Raw genomic sequence first — 19,411 nt, forward strand, 5'->3', positions numbered from 1 at the left:
TCCGATTGGGAGGAAATGGGCGACGGGCGGAGGAGATGATCAATGATGGTTTATGAGGAGCCGATTGGTATGCCGCAGCGCATGGAGAATAAAGTCTGTTTGTGATGGAAGGCTGGGGTTGATGATGAAGAGAGGCTGAGGATGAGGTTGACGGAGAGAGGTTGAGTGTTTGGTGCAGCAAGGCTGAGAAGCTAGCCGCAGGCTAAAAAGATGCAGCGGCGTGTCGGCCAATTAGGATACAGCATGATTCCCAACTCATCCACGAGTGATGCCGGCTAGAACAAGGACAGTATTGACGATGACAACAATAACTATGATAAAAATAATGTATTTCAAACGGCAATGCTTAAAATGATGCTAAACTAGTGATATGATTGAAGCTTGAGAGTGACAGCATGTATTTATTACATGGATACTTGGTGGCAATACAGTGAATGGATTCAGCAGTGAAGCCACAACACATTGATAATGTAGCTCTAGTTCATTTGTCATAGCGCTCTGTATTTATTTACAAAAGGTATAACCAAAGACATATGCCCCGAATGCTAAGCGGGATGTCCAGTCTTAACTCCGCCCCTTCAAGCTCTGTGTAGAGGCTCAAACACAACTTATGAAAACCAAACAAGAAAAAAGCCTACCCAGTAAAACAAATGGCCTTTACATGTGCCTTGCAGAAATCCATCCAACGCCAATGCAGCCGTGCATTCATTTTCTTCTTTCTTTTATATACCAAGAATAAGCTTCATGCGTTCATAAGTGTAAAAGCTCACCGCTGCCAGAGGCACGACCTTGACGTATCCGATTGTGAGGCCGACGAAGAAGCCCCGGATTCCTCGCTCTTTCAGGATCATGGCTGCTGTCTCTCCAACTCGCAGTCTTCGACCATCACCAACAGCACCGCCAACTTGCATGCGCCGCCGGACTACTTCGAGGGGATATGAGCTTGTCTGTGAGATCATTCCGGCCACGCCTCCGGCAGTAAGTTCGGCCCAAGATCGAAGCGCGGCAGGCTTCCCTTCAGGGTGGTTCGCCTTCTTCGGCAGAGTTGTATGCTCGGCGATGGAATGATGGCGTAGTAGGTCTGTCATGGTGTCATGAGTGAGGAAAGACACGCCAGCATATGGCAGCATGCCCAGCATGGTGGGGGCGAAACCGCGGTAAAAGTTGACTAAACCGACTCGCGGCGCGACAGATTCGACGGCAGCGGCGGCAGAGTCTACAGCTGTCGCAATTGAAGGCGAGTTTGGTAGTTTTGCGGTTCGAGCTTTCTCAATAGGGTGTTCGTTGTAGATTTGGCGACATATTGATGTCAATGATGAGCGGCCATCCCGTCTAGTCTCAAAGGCGAGGCGAACTCGAACAACCTCTAGAGGATATGTGAAGAAAACAGATGTTACGCCCGCGAGGCTGCCGCTGATCAGCCGTCGGAATGGCGTCTCGTGGTGTTTGTCGGGGATAAAGATGTTGCGAATCTGCTCGTAAGCAAGGAATTTGATGCCGGCATAGGGGAAAATTCTAAGTAGGGTCGCTGAGTGGCCTCTGAAAAGCCCTCGGCCGCCCTCTTGGAGATATATGTCTTTCATTGCGGTAGCGACTCCAAAAGAGGAGCCCGTATATTTTGCGAACTGGGGGTTGCTGGTTTGGAAGAGGATCTTGACACGATCAAGGGGCGCCACTGTCGTTTTTGCCTGTCATGAAGGGAGTTAGCAACGCAATATTCCATCGATTTCGGCTGACTATAATTTTGTGCGAATTTCGCATGTAATATTGGATGTTTGGGACCAACAACTTACGGCGCATCCTGCGAGGCCACCGGCGACACCGGACCTCCAGATATAATCCCACGAACGAGTCTTTGCGCGATGTGCCGAGAGTTCGTCGCCTTTCGGAGAAGCAGCTTCTTTTCTCCTGGGAGCCGCAGACGCCGTCGCGCCCACGGCCGCGCCATGCTGCAGAGCTTTGTCGCGTGCTATGTCGGCCATGGAGCCATGATCCGCATAGGCGGACGGCATTGCAGCGCAATCAGTCGCAGTCGCACAAGTACCTGAGTCTGATGGATTCTATAAAAGAGACATGCCCGCAGAGCTGACGGAAATGCGAATCAAGGAAAAGGGAGAAGGCAAGACAAAGAGTAAGAGACGAAGGAAAAAAAAAAAAGGAACGATCAAACGGTAAACGAAGACAAATGCTTAGGGGGGCTGAAGGCTTGATAATTCCCAGGATCAGGACGAGAAAAAGAAATCGATAAACTCGGCTCCCTGCGAGCGCTCCGAGACGTCATTTGCTTTGTGCGACGAGGTACTTGGATGGTACATGAGCGGACCGCATGTCGAGCCTGGATTTTGGTCACCTGCCCGTGTGCTCTGGCCTGTGCCGAAGTCGTTTGCCGGTCACCAACCGCCACTGAGGGGAGCTTTTTTAGAGCCGTAGGGTCTCCGGGGCCGAGGATTGCCGAAGATTGAGCCGTTTGGGGTGAAACGCCTATTTCGAGGTACCAGGGCGGTTCCAGTCCTGTTCCTACCGGCGCATGCCGTTGACAGCCATTTGTTTGTATTTTGGATATAGATTCACCCTATCGCAGCTTGTGCCTTGAAGCAAACACTTTTCGTGGCGCTCTCCGCATTCCTTGGCCATTGTCCCGCCGTTGCCGTAGCTGCATTGACCATCCAGCTACCGTCTTTTGAAGTCGTCTCAATCTTTATTGGCCCAATACACAGTACAGGTACCTGTAGGAACCTACAGCGTGCAGGTGGCCTAGTAGCCGACTAAGAGCCTGTAGTTTGCTCTGTGCCAAATTCAGATTTTCTCGTGATTGTAACGCGATGCCTGCATAATCCCTGCGTCACAGCTCGCTGGCAATGGCCTCTGTCAGCGCATGTGACGAAGCATCACCACCGTCTTCAACCGCAGCGCCGCCTCCTCCAACCACATCGTCAATCCTCTTCCACGCCGGCAATGTCGTCCTGCTCGACATCCCCAGATCCCTAGAAGAGGCCCAAGTGCTCCCCGGCCTCCCGCCATCGGCGCGAATCGTTTCTGGGGCCCCGCCACTCAAGCCATTCACCACCCCGGAGCCGCGAGATGGGGCAACAGCTGATCATTGGCTGCGCAGCTCGCAGTCTGCGGGAGCTCATATTGCAGACTTGATGGCCGCAGCAGCCGTGCAGAGCGCTCTGGACCAGCTTCATAGCCGATATGCGGGACTGTTTTGCCTCCCCCGGCTTTGCAATGCCCCGGATGGGCTGATTCCCCAGGATTTCAATGACAGAAAGATTGACACTGGTGGCACCACTTCTGCTGATACTGCTACCAGCACTGCAACTTCTGCAATGGATGCCATCAGGACCCCCCCCTAGGGCTGAGTACTTGCACGGATCTATCCGTCATCTGCGGCAGACATTCATTGATCGAGCGCCGCAATTCCGTCTCATGGTCTTCGATCCCCCGTGGCCAAATCGATCAGCCCGGAGGAAGAAGGCGGGCAGTTACAACACTGCCTCGAACCTCTCAGAAATACAAAAACTCCTCTCTAGCATACCCGTGGCCTCTCATCTTGCTTCTGATGGCTTGGTGGCCATGTGGATCACTAACAAATCCAGCGTTCTTGACCTAGTAACCTCATCCAAAGGACTCTTTGCATCCTGGGGCCTCGAACTGGTAACGCAGTGGACGTGGCTCAAAATCACCTCATTAGGCGAGCCTCTGTTTGATATAGAGTCTACGTGGCGAAAACCATGGGAGACGCTGCTGATTGCAAAACGCATCAGCGCCAAGGCACCGGAGACTCTCAAGCCTCGAGTCATCCTGGCAGTTCCAGACGTACATTCACGGAAGCCAAATCTTCGGCGACTGTTTGAAGAATACCTTGGTCAAGATTACACAGCTTTGGAGGTATTTGCCCGCAACCTCACCTCTGGCTGGTGGAGCTGGGGAGACCAAGTCCTGCAGTTTCAGGCACCAGAGCATTGGGTCGATGTTGAGATTTCAACGACGATTGTATGAAACCAATGGTTAAATGTAAAGCATAGGCGAGGAAATTTTCTTTTTTTACAAGTTCAAAAGTAATATACATAATACATATATGCACATGATATGCGTCTAAGTCATACACTGGCCAATTGCCGTAGTCTCCCTTTTTCCTGTATATCCCAATAGATTGCGGGGAGAAAAATCAGTGTGCGTGCTCCCTCATCAAGTTTTCCATTTTGTCTTTTTTTCTTCTCCTTTCCTTCATGATGCTGTTGTCTCGGCTGGTTTCCTAGCCTTCTCTTTCTCCAGAATCTGATCCCACCGAGGATCCAGCGCCACATCGTTTGACCACTTGACTTCTCCAGACAACATCTGCTTAGCCAGCTTGCCCAATTCTTCTCGGTCTTTTGATACAGGTTCCTTGCTCTTGAGTGGAATCTGCATCTTCTGTCGCACGAGCTGCTCCTCGTTCCTCTTCTCAATCGTGTCCTCGCGCATCTTCCACAGGTCATTGCTCCAGGGCTCCAGATCCGTAGGGACGTCCGGCCACTGGAAAGGCTTCGCCAGCTCGACGGTCATGACCTTCTGGGGCTGCGGTCGGTACCAGGAGCGAGAGCTGGTGCTGCGCTGAGTGAGGGGCTGCTGCTTGACGTAGGCTCGCACTTTGGTGACCTCGACGTTGTACAGGTTCCATAGATAGTCTCGCAGATCGAATTTTGTGAATCGCAGAGGGACTTTGAAGCAGGCCTCGTTGGGCGGGAGGTGCTCTTTTCGGAGCATCGTGATGACATGATTGGGTCTGTGGGCAAGGGTGAGCATGAGGCTTTGCGCGAGGGGAGTTCAGACGTGGAATTGGATTTCGGCGTACAGGTAAACTTGCTTCTGACCCAGCTTGAACGCGGGCAATTGGCGCGCAGCCGCCTTGACTGCTTCGGCCATGGCTGCAGCAATGAGAATGGTTTCTGCTTGTCTGTGTTATATCATCAACCAGCTAGGATTTCGATATCCAAAGTTTTGTCTATGTGGGGTCATGATTGGCTGATGGGCTGTGGCTAAACTACAGTAGATGTCATTCCGACACTGTACATTTGTACTGTATTAAACTGCACCCGTATAAACGTCGTCTTCATCGTGCGAGTCTTTTTACGGCGGACACCATGTAGCAGCCGATTCAATTAACCAATCAAGCCCTGCGGCCAGTAGCTTAATATTTCCTCAACCTCGCCAATGGTAAACGTTCATGCCAGTCTTCAGTAACGAATAGTATAGGTAACACGTATTCAACGGACAAAGTGTAGCATCTTGGATCAGAATATATAGTTCAAAGGGCGCAGCTTTTTACACACATTCATCTTGTGATTTCGATGCCATAGGCCGCTCGCAATTACAGTCGAGTCGGCCGATGAGAAGCTAAATATCTGCATTTACTTACTTGTTATTGTACCTGGATACCGAGTTCTCCCATCCACGCATTCACTTGCTCATTCAATCGAGCTCAGCGCGCAACATGGCAGCACAAGACGTCGAGCATGACATTGTGTTGTACGACTTGGCTTGCACCAAGAATGTCTGCTTCTCGCCTGTCGTATGGCGCATCCGCATGATGCTCAACTACAAGCAAATTCCGTACAAGACCGTCTTCCTCGAGATGCCAGACATCGAGCCTACACTGAAAGAGCTGTGAGTATATCTCTTTCCTTTAAAACTCCCGTTCAAGTATCTGTTTCAAACGTATTTCATGTTACTTGTCTCTCTCACCGAAGCCTCTGTCTCTCCAAATATGTAGCTTCAAGTCGTGGCTGCAGTGATGGAAATTCACTAACATGAAGAACAACAGAGGTTTGCCCCCTCACGATCCTGCTACAGGAAATACAAAGGACTACACGGTCCCCGCCATCTACCATGTACCGACAAACAAATATGTCATGGATTCACCTGCCGTCGCCAAGTTCATTGAGTCGACCTATCCTGATCCGCCTGTGCAGCTCGACTCAGAGCTAGGCACCCAGATCATGCTCAAATTACGCGCAGAAGTTGGCCCAACTGTCCAAAAATCAATAATGCCGCGCGAGGCTCTCATCTTTTCTCCTCGCGCAGAAGCGTACTTTCGACGCGCTCGTGAGGCTCGGGTTGGCTGTCCACTGGTAGAGCTGCTCGAGGGCGAAGATGAGGCATGGGAGGCGTTGGAAGGCAATTCAAAGGCTATTGGCGCTTTGATGCGCACAAATAAGGCTAATGGGCCGTTTATTCTCGGTGCCCGGCCGAGCTTGATGGACTTTTTCGTTGCAGGATCTATCCAGACCGCCAAGGTGATTGATGAAGGCGTGTTCCAGAGGATTTTGAAGCTGCCTGGGTATTTGGAGATTTACGAGGCATGTCAGCCTTTTATGCAGAAGAAGGATTGAGTTTGGAGACTGTAGATTGGACAGAGTGACTGTCCATAGAGAATGTATGAGATGTAACCAGACCATGTCATTCTGTTATACCACAGCCATTCGACAGACCATAATGGTCGGCGCTTGTTTTTGCCTGTTTCCTATCCGCCATCTAGTAAATGCGGCTCAGTTGAGCATATGGATAATAAATGAGGAGGAAACAATTGAACTTGGCTTAGCTGGCGTTTGGGACCATATATAGCTTTGTGCACTGCTCTGAACATGACCAGAATTGTTGCGTTTGATGATAACCTGGGAGGCTCATTGAGAATGCTTTCATGTTGCAATGACTTGAACTTTGGCGCCCATTCACTCATTGCTGAACACCAAAGTCAGATACAGAGGGCTTTGCTGCAAGTATCGGCTCCCTACAGCTGGCATCCCGTACTTGCAGTCATTCTTGCTGCACCTCCCCTCAATGCCTGGACAGCTGCCTGGCACTAGCAAACGGCCTGCTTCAGCACTCGAGGTGCTAATAAAAGCATCAACCTGCTTCCAAAAACACCTCTACTCAGATAAACGTCACTCAGTCTGCTACAGCCAAGTCAAACGTGGAATTTGCAACCCAGCTCGTCGTCCCACAACTAGGGGGCGAGACTCACCTACCAGCTTCCACTTGTTCCCAAATGCAATGTGCGACACCCACCATCTCCATGAACCTCACGAGTTGATTATGCGTCTATCCATGGAAACCACGACAACAAGTAGCGAGGCTACCTCTCGGCCGTCTCCTGGACGTCGAACTCCTCGGCGCAAAAGTGCAAAGAGACATCGCGGGACGCCATCAAGGAGTCGCAATACCACACCACGAAGTTCTCCTAGCAAAGATTCTGCTTCGCCCAAGAAAACGGCCTATACTCCGATAAAGATACGGGGAGACGAGGATGGCCAAGGCACGCTCGTCAGCAACAGGACACTGGCAGATATGCAAATGGCAAAGAGGAACTATCTTGGGAGGCTGGAGTGGGCAAAAGGCGAGGAGCAGCTTTTCGAAATCTTGTTCCTGAGACAGGATATACCGCTATTGCCGCTACACTGGGAAGTTGATTTTCGAGGCATACCCATCTCAGGAGACTGCTTTTGCTGCAAGAAAGGGGAGAACCCCATCATCTATGCGCACACGAGCACTTTTCTAGGTCAGAGACTACGTAAAATATCTCCCAATGGCCCCCCCTTTCCCCCTCATTCACTTCTTTTCATACAAGATTCTGCAGTTTCAAGCTGACTTGACATGCAGCCACTACGGCGTTGACGAGATTAATCGACCTGACTGCCTGTGTTCGGACAGCCTGTCAGTCTGGGCTACGAAGAAAGACACCGCTGATGATCAAGAAGGCCTTGGATAAGTTCATAAGATGGGCTGCCGAGGACGGAGGATACAACCATCTGCAATACACCCTCAACGTCCTTGTCGAGATCCTTGACAAGGACGTCGAGCAAGCTGATCTCACGAGCATCATAGAGGCGCGAATGAACGCATTGGCAAGATTGCATCGTAAAAATCTCGTCATTGATCAAAATGTTACTGAAAGCATGGATGTAGACAGGCAAGTCGAAATGCAGATAAAGTCTGAAACAGAGGCTTCTGATGCGCAGCAACAACAACTGCTCAAGCAAAGAGGCCGGTCGTGGGGGGAAATTGGGTTCACGTATCATGAGTAAGCTGCTGGGATTGATAAGATTCCGCCCCATCATAAAGCCAGAATCCCACGGAGAAACAAAAGTGATTGACGATGAGGACGAAGAGCAGACGGATGTCGGCGAGCGCAAGCAAACAGCAGCAGATCGAGTGAGCGTCAAGATGGAAGAAGACGAGAAGCTCGACATCAAGCCTGAATCCTTCGAGGACGATGTCTCAATGAAGGACATTCCTCTTGCCCAGACAACTCCATCTCAGTCGCCGCTATTATCCTCGCCGCTACCATTTCGACGACCCCCTCCTGTTATTTACGGATTCTTCATCATCTCCACGACGGTCTGCTTATTCACCGTCGACTCATCCAAAGATGAATCCTCTATGAATCTCAGCCTTCATCTCGACATGAACTTTCACGACCAGAGCCAGAGCGTGTGGAACGCCCTGACTGTGGCGATTGTGGCATGCCTCGCGAGAGACGATATGATGACCAGGATGGATGATTTTGAGGAGCAGAGAGTAGTCGAGGAGAGTGATGTGGATGCCTGATATTGGCTATATGGAGTGAAACAATAAGAGAAGGTTGCCAATGGGTCCTATTTGTTTGTGTGGGATTTGTTTATTGTTTGACGCGAGTGCTGTTAGTATCCATCTGGTCATCGATTTCTTCGTCTGGTTGACGCACCATGGGTTCGATATTGCCCCCTCTTATGTCTACCACATACCGATAGTTGGACTCACCTTCTAGGTATTCTTGGCCTGTTTGCACAAAATTGTATTCGACTGCATATAAGTAATCTCTGAATGCTCTGTATTAAACCACAATATCGGCAATGGCACAGCGCAATGCCCGCAAAAAAGAATAATGTACAGTAATAAAACACCATGTTGGAGATTTTGGCACACATGTCCCTTTCCCATGCCCTCTATCTATATCATATATCAAAAGAACCCCCGTCTTTATCATCCCAGATCTATTTTCTTCTTCCAAAAACGCCTTCACGTAAATGACCGGGCTATAATTCTGCGCCCTCCCCCGTAAACACCATCTCTCTTCTTTTTTTTTTTTTTTTTTTTTATGCTTGAGTCTTGTCTTTCTCTTCCTTTCTCATCTTCTGTTCGTTCTAGTGCTCAAATACCCCTTCTTCACTTGCCTCTTCTTCAATCGCTCCTATGCTCGTTTTGTGTCTTCTCGTCATAATGCTCGTGCCCGCCCACTATTCATGTACAACCAAAAAAAGGAAAATAAAAAAGACAAAATATGTATAAAGAAGCAACGGAATTCCGTTTCGTTGTTTCTTTTTCTCTTCTTCTTTCCGTTACAATGCAGTTTCAACTTCAGAATTCTCTAGTGGCATCCAAACCTCTAGCTTGTGAAGCAGTCGCTGATACAAGAAGAGCATGCAGCCGCTCTGGATAAAGGTCCAAACGCCTCGGGGCCCAACGCCACGGAACCAACCGCCTAGACCTTCGGTGTGGTAGATGACCCTCAGCCCGGCGAAGACTGATGATGTATTCAGCGCAATGGCGCCCGGTCTCGGTCTATGCGTGCTCGGTGACGAAGTCGATATTAAGCGTTTCTGAGGATTGGGGTCTTTCGGTCGATGTGAGGATTCGTGGTGTGAGGATTCGGGCTCGGATGGAATGTTGACCTGTGTTTGTAGGCGGGTCTTGACGACGTCCAGAGGACATGTGATGACGCCCGCGAGACCACCCGCGGCGGCGCCGGTCAAGAGCTCCAGGGGCGCGCCGATGTCGCGGCTCTGCTTGTATACCCTGGACCATGCCTGGAATTGCTCCCAGAACATGAATTGCAGCGCAGAAAAGGGCAGGTCTCGATATAGGGTGGCTTTGTAGCCGTGGAAAAGCGCAGAGGCACCTTCTGATCGGACGATTGTGCGCGCGGCGTCGAGGGTGCCGCGGTAGTTGTATCCGGAGACGAAATGGGGGTTGTTGTAGCGTCCTTGAAGCTGCAGTCGGGTTTTGAGAACTTCGGATGGCACGTAGACAATGGAAGCTGCGAGGTCGCCCAGGAAGCCTGAAATCAAAAAAAGTTAGCTTGGCAGCCTTTGGAAAGCAATCGCCGTCGGTCTGTTCGGCATGCAGCTTACCTGCTGAGAGATAGGCGAGATGGTGCTGAAGCCCGTGGTCTATCAAGAATCGCTTGCTCCATTCGTACGTCCCGAAGAACATCACTGTGCCTGGGAATGACCCGCCTAGCGCTGGGATCCAGCCTCCGTATAAGCCTCTCGCGATGCCCTCCTGTCGCCATATGGTGTGGTATGATCGCCCCAAGGATGTGTATTTCGGGGGGAATATGCGGATCTCCCTGCTGTCGCGTCTTGACGGTATCCAGTGAATGCATCAGCATGTCACCGGTTGAACCTCCAATACCTCCCGCAATCATAGCCTAACAAGAAACCCAACAGTCAGCGCAAAAGAGATCTCCAAATGGTCCCTCATCGCATGCGTAACGTCATAGACAGCGCCCCGCCATAATCAACAACAAAACAGAGGAGAAAACCAACATGGATATACGGCGGCCGGCCCTCAACCTCGACATCTTCGCTGTGCATGGTATGCGCAGGCTTCGCAAGCCCCCCTGCAGTGTGGCTTTCGGACGAGGCTATCGGGTGGTGGCCGGCATATCGAGAAGAGTCCAGCGCAGTTGCGTCACGGCCAGCTGCCGCAGTGGTCGTCGTCGTCGTCGTTGAATCGCTCGTTGCGGTGCTCTCGGGCTTTGTAGTCGCAGAGTCGGGGAAGCCTGCCAGAGGGAATTGGGAGGAGGTGGAAAGGCCTTCGGACATTTGCAAAAAGCGCCGCCCAATTGAGACTGAAGGCTTATCGATGCGAAAGGAGAAAAAAGAAGGGAAAAAGGGAAAGAAAGGGTCCGCCGAAGAAAAAGAACAACCAGCGCACACGAAAGAAAGCAAGACCGAAACTTGGAAATTATCTCCCCCCTGTTCGAATGCCTATTAGAATCAGGAGATAAGATATGGCGATGAAAAAAAAGACGTCAAATTCTCCTTCGGTACCTGGCTGAGCAAGTCGGTCGCGTGGGCTCCCGATCTTCTTCCTGAGAACTTTTTGCTGTGCGCAAGCTGATAGGCGGTTTCGGCTCAGCCACACATGTCTTGCAGATCCGCTGTGGCGTTCCCGGCGAATTGACGGGTTGACGGGGTTCTGTTCGGAGGCGAGCTTTTGGCCCACGCCGAGCGTTGTTACGGCAGAGATGCAAGCAAATCTGGTCTATTGCGGTTTCATTTCTCGGTGAATTTCTTAATGCTTCTGTATAATACAAGATAGTGTCCTCTAATGAGTTCAATTATCCCAGACGCCTCTTAATGCATGTGCAGCAAATTCCTAGTCATACAGCAGTAGTAGTAGTACATGGCATCTTCTTCCATTAATCACTCCACCAGTGGCCTGTCATGCTCCCACCACCGTACCGGCCCAAACTTCCTCGGAGGATAGACAATGTGTGTCACTCTGCCCGTCAATAATCTCTTTGAAACCGGTCCATAAGTGTTGCTGTCCAGACTTGAGCCTGGAGGACCATCTCCTTCTACCCACACATGTCCCTGTGGTATCCTGACCGTTGCAACGGGATATGGCTGCTTCGTCTTGATCACATCGCCTTCTAGGGCAACCACCCTCTTGACGGCAATTGTCTCGGGATGAAAGGGGCTCCTATTCATTGATCAGTTGAACATGTTTACAATCACGAAACAAAACCAAATAAACGTGAAGCCACCAACACACCTCAACGTCACAACCATTCCTCTCTGCAAATCCTCCTGCGGCGACCACTTGTAATTCAGCACCACGTCCCTCCGTAGCGACGAATCTCTGTCCGCATTCATAAAGGGATACATCGACGACCCGTCAATGACCGTCAGCTCCGCCACATGCAGATTAAACCAGGCAATCACCGGAATCCAGGTCGCAAAGCCGATGAGGTTCAGCACCGTCGTCCGAGTAAGGCTTGGAGGGCCGCTGGAACTACCTCTTATTCGTGCCCATATTGAATTGAGAGCCATGAATGTGGCCTTGGGGAAGACGTCGTCAAGAAAGAATGTGTGACTCAAAGTAAGATGATTATTTTTAATGCCGCAACCTCTCAGAATAAAATGCTCAGTGATTAATTCATCAAGTCAATGTGAAGAGTCGATACTGAAGTGGTCGCCTGTCAAAAAAAGTTGCTTAGTGGTGTCATTGGCCTGTTAGTGCCTCTTCTGGTTAGCTCATCCCACAGCGGAAGCTCTCAGTGACCTCACAACTTAAAGAGACCTACAGCAAAGCTTCAACACTGCTCGAGTCTACGTGTAAATACAGTTGGCACAGTCTATGATTGTTTGATTTATAGCATTTTTTTAATCTTATGAAAAGCTTTGATGCCCCGCGTAAATCAAACGTCCAGCAGTCACGACCAAAATCTACCCTCACAATATATCCCGCCTTCCACGGCTTTTAGGTCGTCCGTCACGCAAAAGACGCCATTACCCACGACCAAAACTTCTTAAACCAAATTCTAGGCCATGTCTCTCATTTTCATACGAGCGCTGACAGCTTTTTTCGCTTTCTTCTTTTTGTTCAAAAGATAGTATCCGCTTGTTCCCATTCTCTTCAGCCGAGCTTGGAATCGCAGCTTCATCGCTGGTGGTATAGAGCTGTGCTTTGAGACGCTTAGATAGTCTCAGGGATGTTGTCGTCACTATCGCTGACACTTTCGTCGCCGCTAACTTCAGCGTTCTCACGCTCTCTCTTCTCCATCAGTGCCTGCAGCTCGGCGTCATCGCTCTCCGTAACGGCCTTGGGCTCCATCTTGACGGTAAGGTTGCCACCGGCAGCCTCAATGGTGGTCCGGATGTCGACAATGGCCTCCTCCAGGCGAGTGATACCTTGCGCCTTGTCAGTGCATGTGCTGGTAAGCACATACAAAGGCGGCGAAACAAGTCGGACCTTGACCTGCATGTTCTCTGTGTTCTTGGCCTCGGCGGTTCGCAGCGCAGCCTTGACAGCATCGATACCCTCATAGCCGAAGCAGGTAACTTCGACGTCGGCACGGACCTTGGTGGGCTGAGGGGTGAGTCGCTTGCTGATGTACAGCTTCAGCTCGTCGTCGACGACCTGGTTAGGGAATGTGATCTCCTCCCACACCTCGGGGTTGCTATGTCCAAGTTAGTCGCCTCTCCGATACCGTACAGCTAGCCTAATCCATGGTCACATACGTGATAGACAACTTGAAGGCGTCAATGGCGTGACCATATTTGCGGTTCAGGGGCCAGGCTATGCTCTCGTACAGAGACTCGATAGGTGTCTGGGTCTTCTCGGCAACGTGTCGCATGATGGAGTGGACCATCTTACTCTTATTGTATCGCTCCTCGCACTTGACGATGTCTTCGGGAGAAACACGTCGTTTTGACAGATCAATGTATCCTGCGATTCAAAATGAGCCTCAGCTTCAACACTCTCTTCCGTTTGGATCTGGTTCATCACCCACCCTTCTCCTTGTCGACACGAAGCACCACCACGACCTCGTTACGACCGACTCGGATAAGCTTCTGGATACTTCTAATACGTCTTCGGGAAAGTTCAGAGAGAAGAATCATGCCGTCGATGTTATCGTACTCCAGCAGCTTAACATAAGCACCCATCTCGGCGATCTATCCGTCATTCGAATTTTCTTGTCAGATTCTCCTGTATTTCCTATTTCCAACCTCCCCAACCTCGTGAAGCAAAACCCACCTGCTTGACATTGACCATGACAAAGCTATCAATCTCCGGATACTTCTCCTCGTAGAAACGACAGTTCGTTAAAGACATCTTGGCGGTGTTTTTTCGATGACAATCCGGGGAAATGAATGTCGATTGGGGGAAAGAGGATATTAGGAAGTGGGGTGTTTTTTTTCCGAGTCTCTATTCCGTTGCTCCTCACGCGAGTGTCCGAATTCGTCTTGAAATTGCTGTGCGATTCGAAATCGACGGCTGGGTGGAATTTCGCTACCGTGAGATTCGTGCGTTGGCGACTCGTAAAAATGAGGTAAAGCTACGTTTCTAAACGATTCGAAGTGGGATGAGGAGTCACAATTTTGATATTTTGCGCTTGAGCCAAACTTCGTGGCGGGGCCTGGCACAACGCCACATCTGCGATTGTGGGTTATCTCCACGTGATCCTCTTCAATAAACAGCAGCTTCTACCGTCAAACAACTTACATCGTCATAGCTGAGCGGGCATTGGCAATGGCTCCAGGTGCGTTTTGATGCTGTTTGCGAGATGTAGCTTCAGCTTTTGGGATATGTAGCTGACCAAGGAACAGCAACGCAATACGAGCTCTCACCGCCCCCCGGCGACGCGGTATCAGCGATCGCATTCGCGCCAATCTCGGGCTCGAAGCTCCTTGTCTCGTCGTGGGACAACAAGGTATACCATTATGACCTTACAAATGGCCCGGAGGCGTCAAGCCTCGTAACCACATATGAGCATCGCGCTCCTGTTCTGGATGTTTGCTTCGGCGCCGACGATAATGAGGCTTTCACCGCAGGCATGGACTGGACGGTCAATCGGTATTTCCTACTCCAGCCGCACGATGACCAACATTACAGCCATCGCTGACTATGAATCACAGCCTCAATCTTGAAACTGGAGAATTGACCGCGCTCAGCAAGCACACTGCGCCCGTCCGTCGCGTCGTATACAGCAAATCTTACGGCATCCTCGTCTCCGCGTCTTGGGACAGCACTCTCAACCTGCACAACCTCAACGATCCTTCAAGCACCCCCATCACCATTGCTCTCCCGGGCAAACCCCAGGCCGTTGCCGGCAGCCCCAGCAAGATTGTTGTCGCCATGACAGGTCGTATCATCAACATCTACGATGTCAAGGCAATCGTCGAGCTATTCCAAACCGGCGGCACTGAGCTCAAACCCTGGCAACAACGCGAGTCGTCCCTCCGATACCTCACTCGTGCCGTATCCTGCATGCCCAACGACGCCGGTTACGCTACCAGCAGCATTGAAGGCCGTGTTGCGGTCGAGTGGTTTGAGGATACAGCCGAGTCACAAGCCAGGAAATACGCATTCAAATGCCACAGACAGGCGGCTCCCGATGGCGATGGAGATATCGTGTACCCAGTCAATGCGCTCGCGTTCCACTCTGCCCACGGAACGTTTGCCTCGGGAGGCGGCGATGGCACAGTAGCCCTATGGGATGCCGAGGCCAAGAGGAGGTTAAAACAGTATCAAAAGTTCCCCAACAATGTCGCAGCTTTGGCTTTTTCAAACGATGGGAAGTATCTGGCCGTTGGTGTATGCCCGGGATTTGAGACTGGCCAAAACGACTACAACGGTGCCGGACAGACTTCAGTCTTCATCAGAGAACTGGGCGACAACGAGGCAAAGGGCAAGGGAGCTAAATAATGTTGACGGGATGCGTCAACTGAAAACCCAATCCAATTCGGCGTTCGGGTAGGATATAGGATATTTGTATTATGATAACAGCCATGTGACAGTTGATATACACCGACTAAAGTAGGTATGTAGATACCCATTAATACAACAAAATGGTTACAATTTTGTTAACTTGGCTCGCCCAGCCATAGTACCTTGAATCGTTGTATATGTGCGATCTAGTGGACTTTCTTCTCTATCTTATAATCAAATCCCCAGCATCAAAGCCTCCACGTAACGAAACTCTAAACTCCACGGCTGAGGTGGCTCTGATTTCGTCTACAGCAAACGATACTTTCCACTTTGCTCACCCCTCGGAAAATGAAATCTTGCTCTATCACACACGTTGTATAGAGCGGCTGGTCGCTGTGACATGGCTTTCTTGATTAGAGATTCCTTGGAGGAAGAGAGAATCGAAGGACAATGAGGGTTTCTAGATTGCGAGATTCCCTTCACCCATTGAATATTTGGAGCATATTTTGTACAACTGTCATTAGTCTCAATGCCTAAATATCGCTGCTCCGCGCCCAATCCCTTGCCCCATATGATGGTATCTCGCGTCGATTAATGTGAATCAATTTACCCTTTATATATGCCTCGCTCAGGAGACGAGAAAAGAAATCTGCCCAAGAATTCTCACAAGGCCATAGGCGAACCCAGCTTTTACGCCGCTGCTGAAATGTATATTCAGGACGAAGAATTAATGGTGCCTGTTTCTACCAATTTGAGCGCAGGGGTACGCACGCAGAAGAGACATACAAAGTACACATCACATGCTGCATGGTACTGCTACTAAGGTATCTTTGATGTATGCTACCAGAATTTGAAGCAGCAAAATGAAGCAATGAATTCATATCCTAAGATTCTTCCTAACTTGGATGCGCTTAAAAATGATACTCAGGGTACCTAGGGTTGCGTTTCTCAGCTCCCTCTCTCTCACCAATAGCAGCTACAGCAACTAAGCTCCTCAGATTTTCTCTTGATTTTCTTCTTTTGCAGCTCATTTCTCTTTTGAAGCTCACCAGCCAGGACCCGCATGCATCCCATGTTCATGATGACCATATTGCTGGTTCATTGCATGTTCATGATGACCATATTGATGGTTCTGGCGCCCTGGCAGCCATTTCCAGCACGACGTCTTGAAGCGGACGCTCTACTCTCCAACCTTGGACGGCGTAATGGGCTGAAACAAGGATAAACGTTAGCCAACAAGAATGTAACAGGATTAGATGAGGGCTGGCATACCTTGGGCTCAGGGACATATTCAAAGTGAGCGGCAGATTCGAGCAGCCAGATCTTCTGCTGAGATCCGTTGAATTTCTTGCCCCAGAGCATGTTGTTGGGGAACCCGAGATCAAAGGGATATGCGCCCTCGATTTCTTCAATGTCCTCCTCTGTAAGCTGCAGTGTGAGAGCCTCAATGTTATTCTTGAGATGATCCACTGTCCTTCCACCAATAATGGGGAATACGTAGGGGGTCTTTTGAACAACATAGGCCAGTGCAACGCTCGTAATCACCGTGTTTTTACGAGCAGCAATCTTCTCAAGCACCTTGCTGACTTCAATATCAATCTCGCTGGCCTCGACCTTGCGTCCCACGTCTGCTTTACGCTGCTCCTCGGTCTTGAACTTGCCCCCACCCAGCGCTCCCCAGGGGGCGAGAGCCATTCCCTCGTCTCTGCACATGGGAATGATGTCGCGCTCAAAATCACGAGAAGCTGCGGACCAACGTCCTTGGTAAACGGAAAACTGACGGAAGCCGTGGTTTCGGGCGTACTCATTTGCCTTGCTGCATTTGGAGTATCAGTAAACAGAGCTGCAATATGCGATTTAAAATATGATTAACTTGATTCTATACGCACCTCACTACCCAGGCGGGGGCATCGCTGATTCCTAGATACAAGACTTTTCCAGCCACAACGAGGCTGTTCAAAGATTGCATCAACTCGGGGATAGAAGTGGCATAGTCCCACCAGTGCACGTATAGCTGTCATGTATTAGCGTATTGAATGCAGAGTTAAAGGTAGTTGGGCAGGATAACTCACCAAGTCGATGTAGTCGGTTTGCAGCTTCTTCAAACTGGCTTCAACAGATGCGTTGAGACTTTTGGTTCCATTTCCGGTGTAGTTGGCAGCGATATGGGGGCGGTTGGGCCCCAGTTTATAACAGGTGGTGAACTTGGTAGCGATGACTGAAGAGGTAGTACGTTAGATGAAATCAAGTAAAGAGATTGCTCAGGCTATAATGCAGCATACCCATCTCATGACGGTTTCCACGCTTCTTCATCCAGTCGCCAATGATTGTCTCAGACTCCTCGTACTGATAATTGTTTGACGTATCAATGAAGTTGCCTGTATGATGATGTTAGTGATCCGCGCGCCGAATGTGTCCACGAATCCTCTTGGCATGATTAACTAACCTCCCTGTGAAAGATGTTAGCACACTGCTGTCAAATATTTACAGCTATGATGAATAAAAAGGACCTGGTATCCTTATACAGAAGCTTTGGTACTCACCTGTTCATAGAAAAAATCCAAAATGGACTCTGAAGCCGCCTTGTCGCACTCTCCCATGAAGTCCTTCCTGTGGTCTGGTTCAGCAACATGGCATTTATTTTCAGTTTGAGCACCAATGTCAAAACCCACCATGCTGAGCCAAAGTTCATGGCGCCCAAGCAGAGAGGGCTGACTCTCACGGAAGCTGTTGGCGATAATAGCCGGTAGCGGTTGAGTGGGCTCTTGGGAACTGGGGGCGGGCCGAAGATGCTCATGTTGGCGAGGCAATAGCGGGTTTATCGAATACTATATGATGTGCTACTGCTGTTTGCTTTTTGTTCCCTTTTTACAGAGGGATGTATGTGTTGTTGTTGCTGCAGAGAAAGGCGAGTAGAGGACTATGATGGCGGCGAGAGCACGTTGGCGGGGAGCGGTGGCGCTTTATAGGCGCAGCAGCTCAAGATGGCAATGCAGCAGCTTTCAGCTCGCCAACCCCATCCGAGGCACGGCGCTTTGACCGGACATCTGGCCTTGTCGCAGCCATGGCCGATTCTGTGGTGGATGGGGATTGGCAATAGCAACTGGAGCCCTTTGGGTCTCTAGCTGCAGCAAGAGTGTGTGTGATGGAAGGGGTCATTGATGCGGGTGCCAATTGCGCTCACTCGTACCGCGTAGGCGACAAGTTGCCAATCAGAAGCACGCAGCAGAGCCCATAGACCTGTATCGAGCACCGTGCCCTGTCTCAATCTCGACGCAACCCCGCCAAAGCCAGAGCTGCACGTCTAAGTGCACCCGGTACGGCGCTCGGCCGGAGAGTGCTGTTATGTCCATTGCTGCAGCTCTTTTCTCCTAGACCCCTCGCTCTAAAGTCCGAATTGCGTCTTGGATGGGAACACGAGTTGTGGAAGCACCGCTAGAGCCGTAGCATATCCGCCAGATCGCGCAAAAGATGTATGAATAGGTTGCCTCGATCCAGAAGCGGGGTTGGCATGGCAAGATGCCCACTGAGGCTATTACAGCAAATCGTCCGGCGTTAGCACTGCCGTCTGGCCACTCGACGAACCATTGAGGGGGCAAAGTCCGCCGCTGAGCAAAGCATTGCGTAAATACGTCTTGCGCGGAAGGGTCAGATAAGACAAATTAATTGCAGGTTGTTTGCGATTCGTCAACTAGTCCATGACCTTGTAGTCAAGTTTATGCCTACTCAACTACTCTAGCTTGTTCGCAGTGAAGCTAGTCGATCTACGTAAGCATGTAATCTGATGGCTGTCAATGCTATATCGAACGATCTACAAGTAAAGCAGAGGCAGTTTCTTCATGATGGATGGGGTGACAGAGCTAGGAGATGCTAGAAGAATTTGGAGTAGAAATCGACCAGACCTAGAAGGCAACTTGCTCGAAATGCTTCTGCAAGACGAAGCTATGCT

General features: G+C 50.2%; 12 protein-coding genes across 12 annotated transcripts; 5 read left to right on the top strand and 7 right to left on the bottom strand.

Annotated features, from left to right (window-relative positions):
- Positions 1-344: 344 nt before the first annotated feature.
- TrAtP1_000904 (uncharacterized protein) lies at positions 345-2,289 on the bottom strand. The gene is made up of 2 exons (XM_014090876.2): positions 1,794-2,289; positions 345-1,688 (listed from the first exon to the last, which is right to left on the bottom strand). Exons 1-2 carry the CDS (start codon positions 2,010-2,012, stop codon positions 723-725), a joined length of 1,185 nt encoding a protein of 394 aa, XP_013946351.2. The 5' UTR covers positions 2,013-2,289; the 3' UTR covers positions 345-722.
- TrAtP1_000905 (uncharacterized protein) lies at positions 2,281-4,088 on the top strand. Its single transcript, XM_014090877.2, has one exon. The coding sequence runs from the start codon at positions 3,262-3,264 to the stop codon at positions 4,000-4,002; it is 741 nt and encodes a 246-aa protein (XP_013946352.2). The 5' UTR covers positions 2,281-3,261; the 3' UTR covers positions 4,003-4,088.
- Positions 4,089-4,965, bottom strand: TrAtP1_000906 (mitochondrial 54S ribosomal protein uL23m). The gene is made up of 2 exons (XM_014090878.2): positions 4,838-4,965; positions 4,089-4,768 (listed from the first exon to the last, which is right to left on the bottom strand). The coding sequence occupies exons 1-2, from the start codon at positions 4,906-4,908 to the stop codon at positions 4,231-4,233; spliced, it is 609 nt and encodes a 202-aa protein (XP_013946353.1). The 5' UTR covers positions 4,909-4,965; the 3' UTR covers positions 4,089-4,230.
- A 164-nt stretch (positions 4,966-5,129) lies between these two features.
- Positions 5,130-6,661, top strand: TrAtP1_000907 (uncharacterized protein). The gene is made up of 2 exons (XM_014090879.2): positions 5,130-5,649; positions 5,807-6,661. Exons 1-2 carry the CDS (start codon positions 5,477-5,479, stop codon positions 6,372-6,374), a joined length of 741 nt encoding a protein of 246 aa, XP_013946354.2. The 5' UTR covers positions 5,130-5,476; the 3' UTR covers positions 6,375-6,661.
- A 374-nt stretch (positions 6,662-7,035) lies between these two features.
- TrAtP1_000908 (uncharacterized protein) lies at positions 7,036-8,066 on the top strand (the record flags this gene model as incomplete). The annotated part of the gene is made up of 2 exons (XM_014090880.2): positions 7,036-7,540; positions 7,642-8,066. 2 exons carry the CDS (start codon positions 7,036-7,038, stop codon positions 8,064-8,066), a joined length of 930 nt encoding a protein of 309 aa, XP_013946355.2.
- A 139-nt stretch (positions 8,067-8,205) lies between these two features.
- Positions 8,206-9,289, top strand: TrAtP1_000909 (uncharacterized protein; the record flags this gene model as incomplete). Its single annotated transcript, XM_066110769.1, has 2 exons — positions 8,206-8,572; positions 9,282-9,289. 2 exons carry the CDS (start codon positions 8,206-8,208, stop codon positions 9,287-9,289), a joined length of 375 nt encoding a protein of 124 aa, XP_065966842.1.
- A 70-nt stretch (positions 9,290-9,359) lies between these two features.
- On the bottom strand, positions 9,360-10,233 carry TrAtP1_000910 (uncharacterized protein; the record flags this gene model as incomplete). Its single annotated transcript, XM_014090881.2, has 2 exons — positions 9,360-10,078; positions 10,152-10,233. The coding sequence occupies 2 exons, from the start codon at positions 10,231-10,233 to the stop codon at positions 9,360-9,362; spliced, it is 801 nt and encodes a 266-aa protein (XP_013946356.2).
- A 266-nt stretch (positions 10,234-10,499) lies between these two features.
- TrAtP1_000911 (uncharacterized protein) lies at positions 10,500-10,847 on the bottom strand (the record flags this gene model as incomplete). Its single annotated transcript, XM_066110770.1, has 1 exon — positions 10,500-10,847. The coding sequence occupies one exon, from the start codon at positions 10,845-10,847 to the stop codon at positions 10,500-10,502; it is 348 nt and encodes a 115-aa protein (XP_065966843.1).
- Positions 10,848-11,322: 475 nt separating this feature from the next.
- Positions 11,323-12,383, bottom strand: TrAtP1_000912 (uncharacterized protein). Its single transcript, XM_014090882.2, has 2 exons — positions 11,803-12,383; positions 11,323-11,730 (listed from the first exon to the last, which is right to left on the bottom strand). Exons 1-2 carry the CDS (start codon positions 12,078-12,080, stop codon positions 11,451-11,453), a joined length of 558 nt encoding a protein of 185 aa, XP_013946357.1. The 5' UTR covers positions 12,081-12,383; the 3' UTR covers positions 11,323-11,450.
- On the bottom strand, positions 12,384-14,106 carry TrAtP1_000913 (uncharacterized protein). Its single transcript, XM_014090883.2, has 4 exons — positions 13,789-14,106; positions 13,544-13,706; positions 13,272-13,479; positions 12,384-13,210 (listed from the first exon to the last, which is right to left on the bottom strand). Exons 1-4 carry the CDS (start codon positions 13,864-13,866, stop codon positions 12,727-12,729), a joined length of 933 nt encoding a protein of 310 aa, XP_013946358.1. The 5' UTR covers positions 13,867-14,106; the 3' UTR covers positions 12,384-12,726.
- A 124-nt stretch (positions 14,107-14,230) lies between these two features.
- Positions 14,231-16,028, top strand: TrAtP1_000914 (uncharacterized protein). The gene is made up of 4 exons (XM_014090884.2): positions 14,231-14,293; positions 14,361-14,607; positions 14,670-15,574; positions 15,636-16,028. Exons 1-3 carry the CDS (start codon positions 14,284-14,286, stop codon positions 15,457-15,459), a joined length of 1,047 nt encoding a protein of 348 aa, XP_013946359.1. The 5' UTR covers positions 14,231-14,283; the 3' UTR covers positions 15,460-15,574; positions 15,636-16,028.
- A 614-nt stretch (positions 16,029-16,642) lies between these two features.
- TrAtP1_000915 (uncharacterized protein) lies at positions 16,643-18,259 on the bottom strand (the record flags this gene model as incomplete). The annotated part of the gene is made up of 7 exons (XM_066110771.1): positions 16,643-16,672; positions 16,735-17,278; positions 17,352-17,476; positions 17,535-17,680; positions 17,745-17,840; positions 18,002-18,072; positions 18,135-18,259. The coding sequence occupies 7 exons, from the start codon at positions 18,257-18,259 to the stop codon at positions 16,643-16,645; spliced, it is 1,137 nt and encodes a 378-aa protein (XP_065966844.1).
- Between the last annotated feature and the right edge of the window lie 1,152 nt (positions 18,260-19,411).

Source organism: Trichoderma atroviride, chromosome 1 (assembly GCF_020647795.1).
Source record: "Trichoderma atroviride chromosome 1, complete sequence".
NCBI classification, from domain to species: domain Eukaryota; kingdom Fungi; phylum Ascomycota; class Sordariomycetes; order Hypocreales; family Hypocreaceae; genus Trichoderma; species Trichoderma atroviride.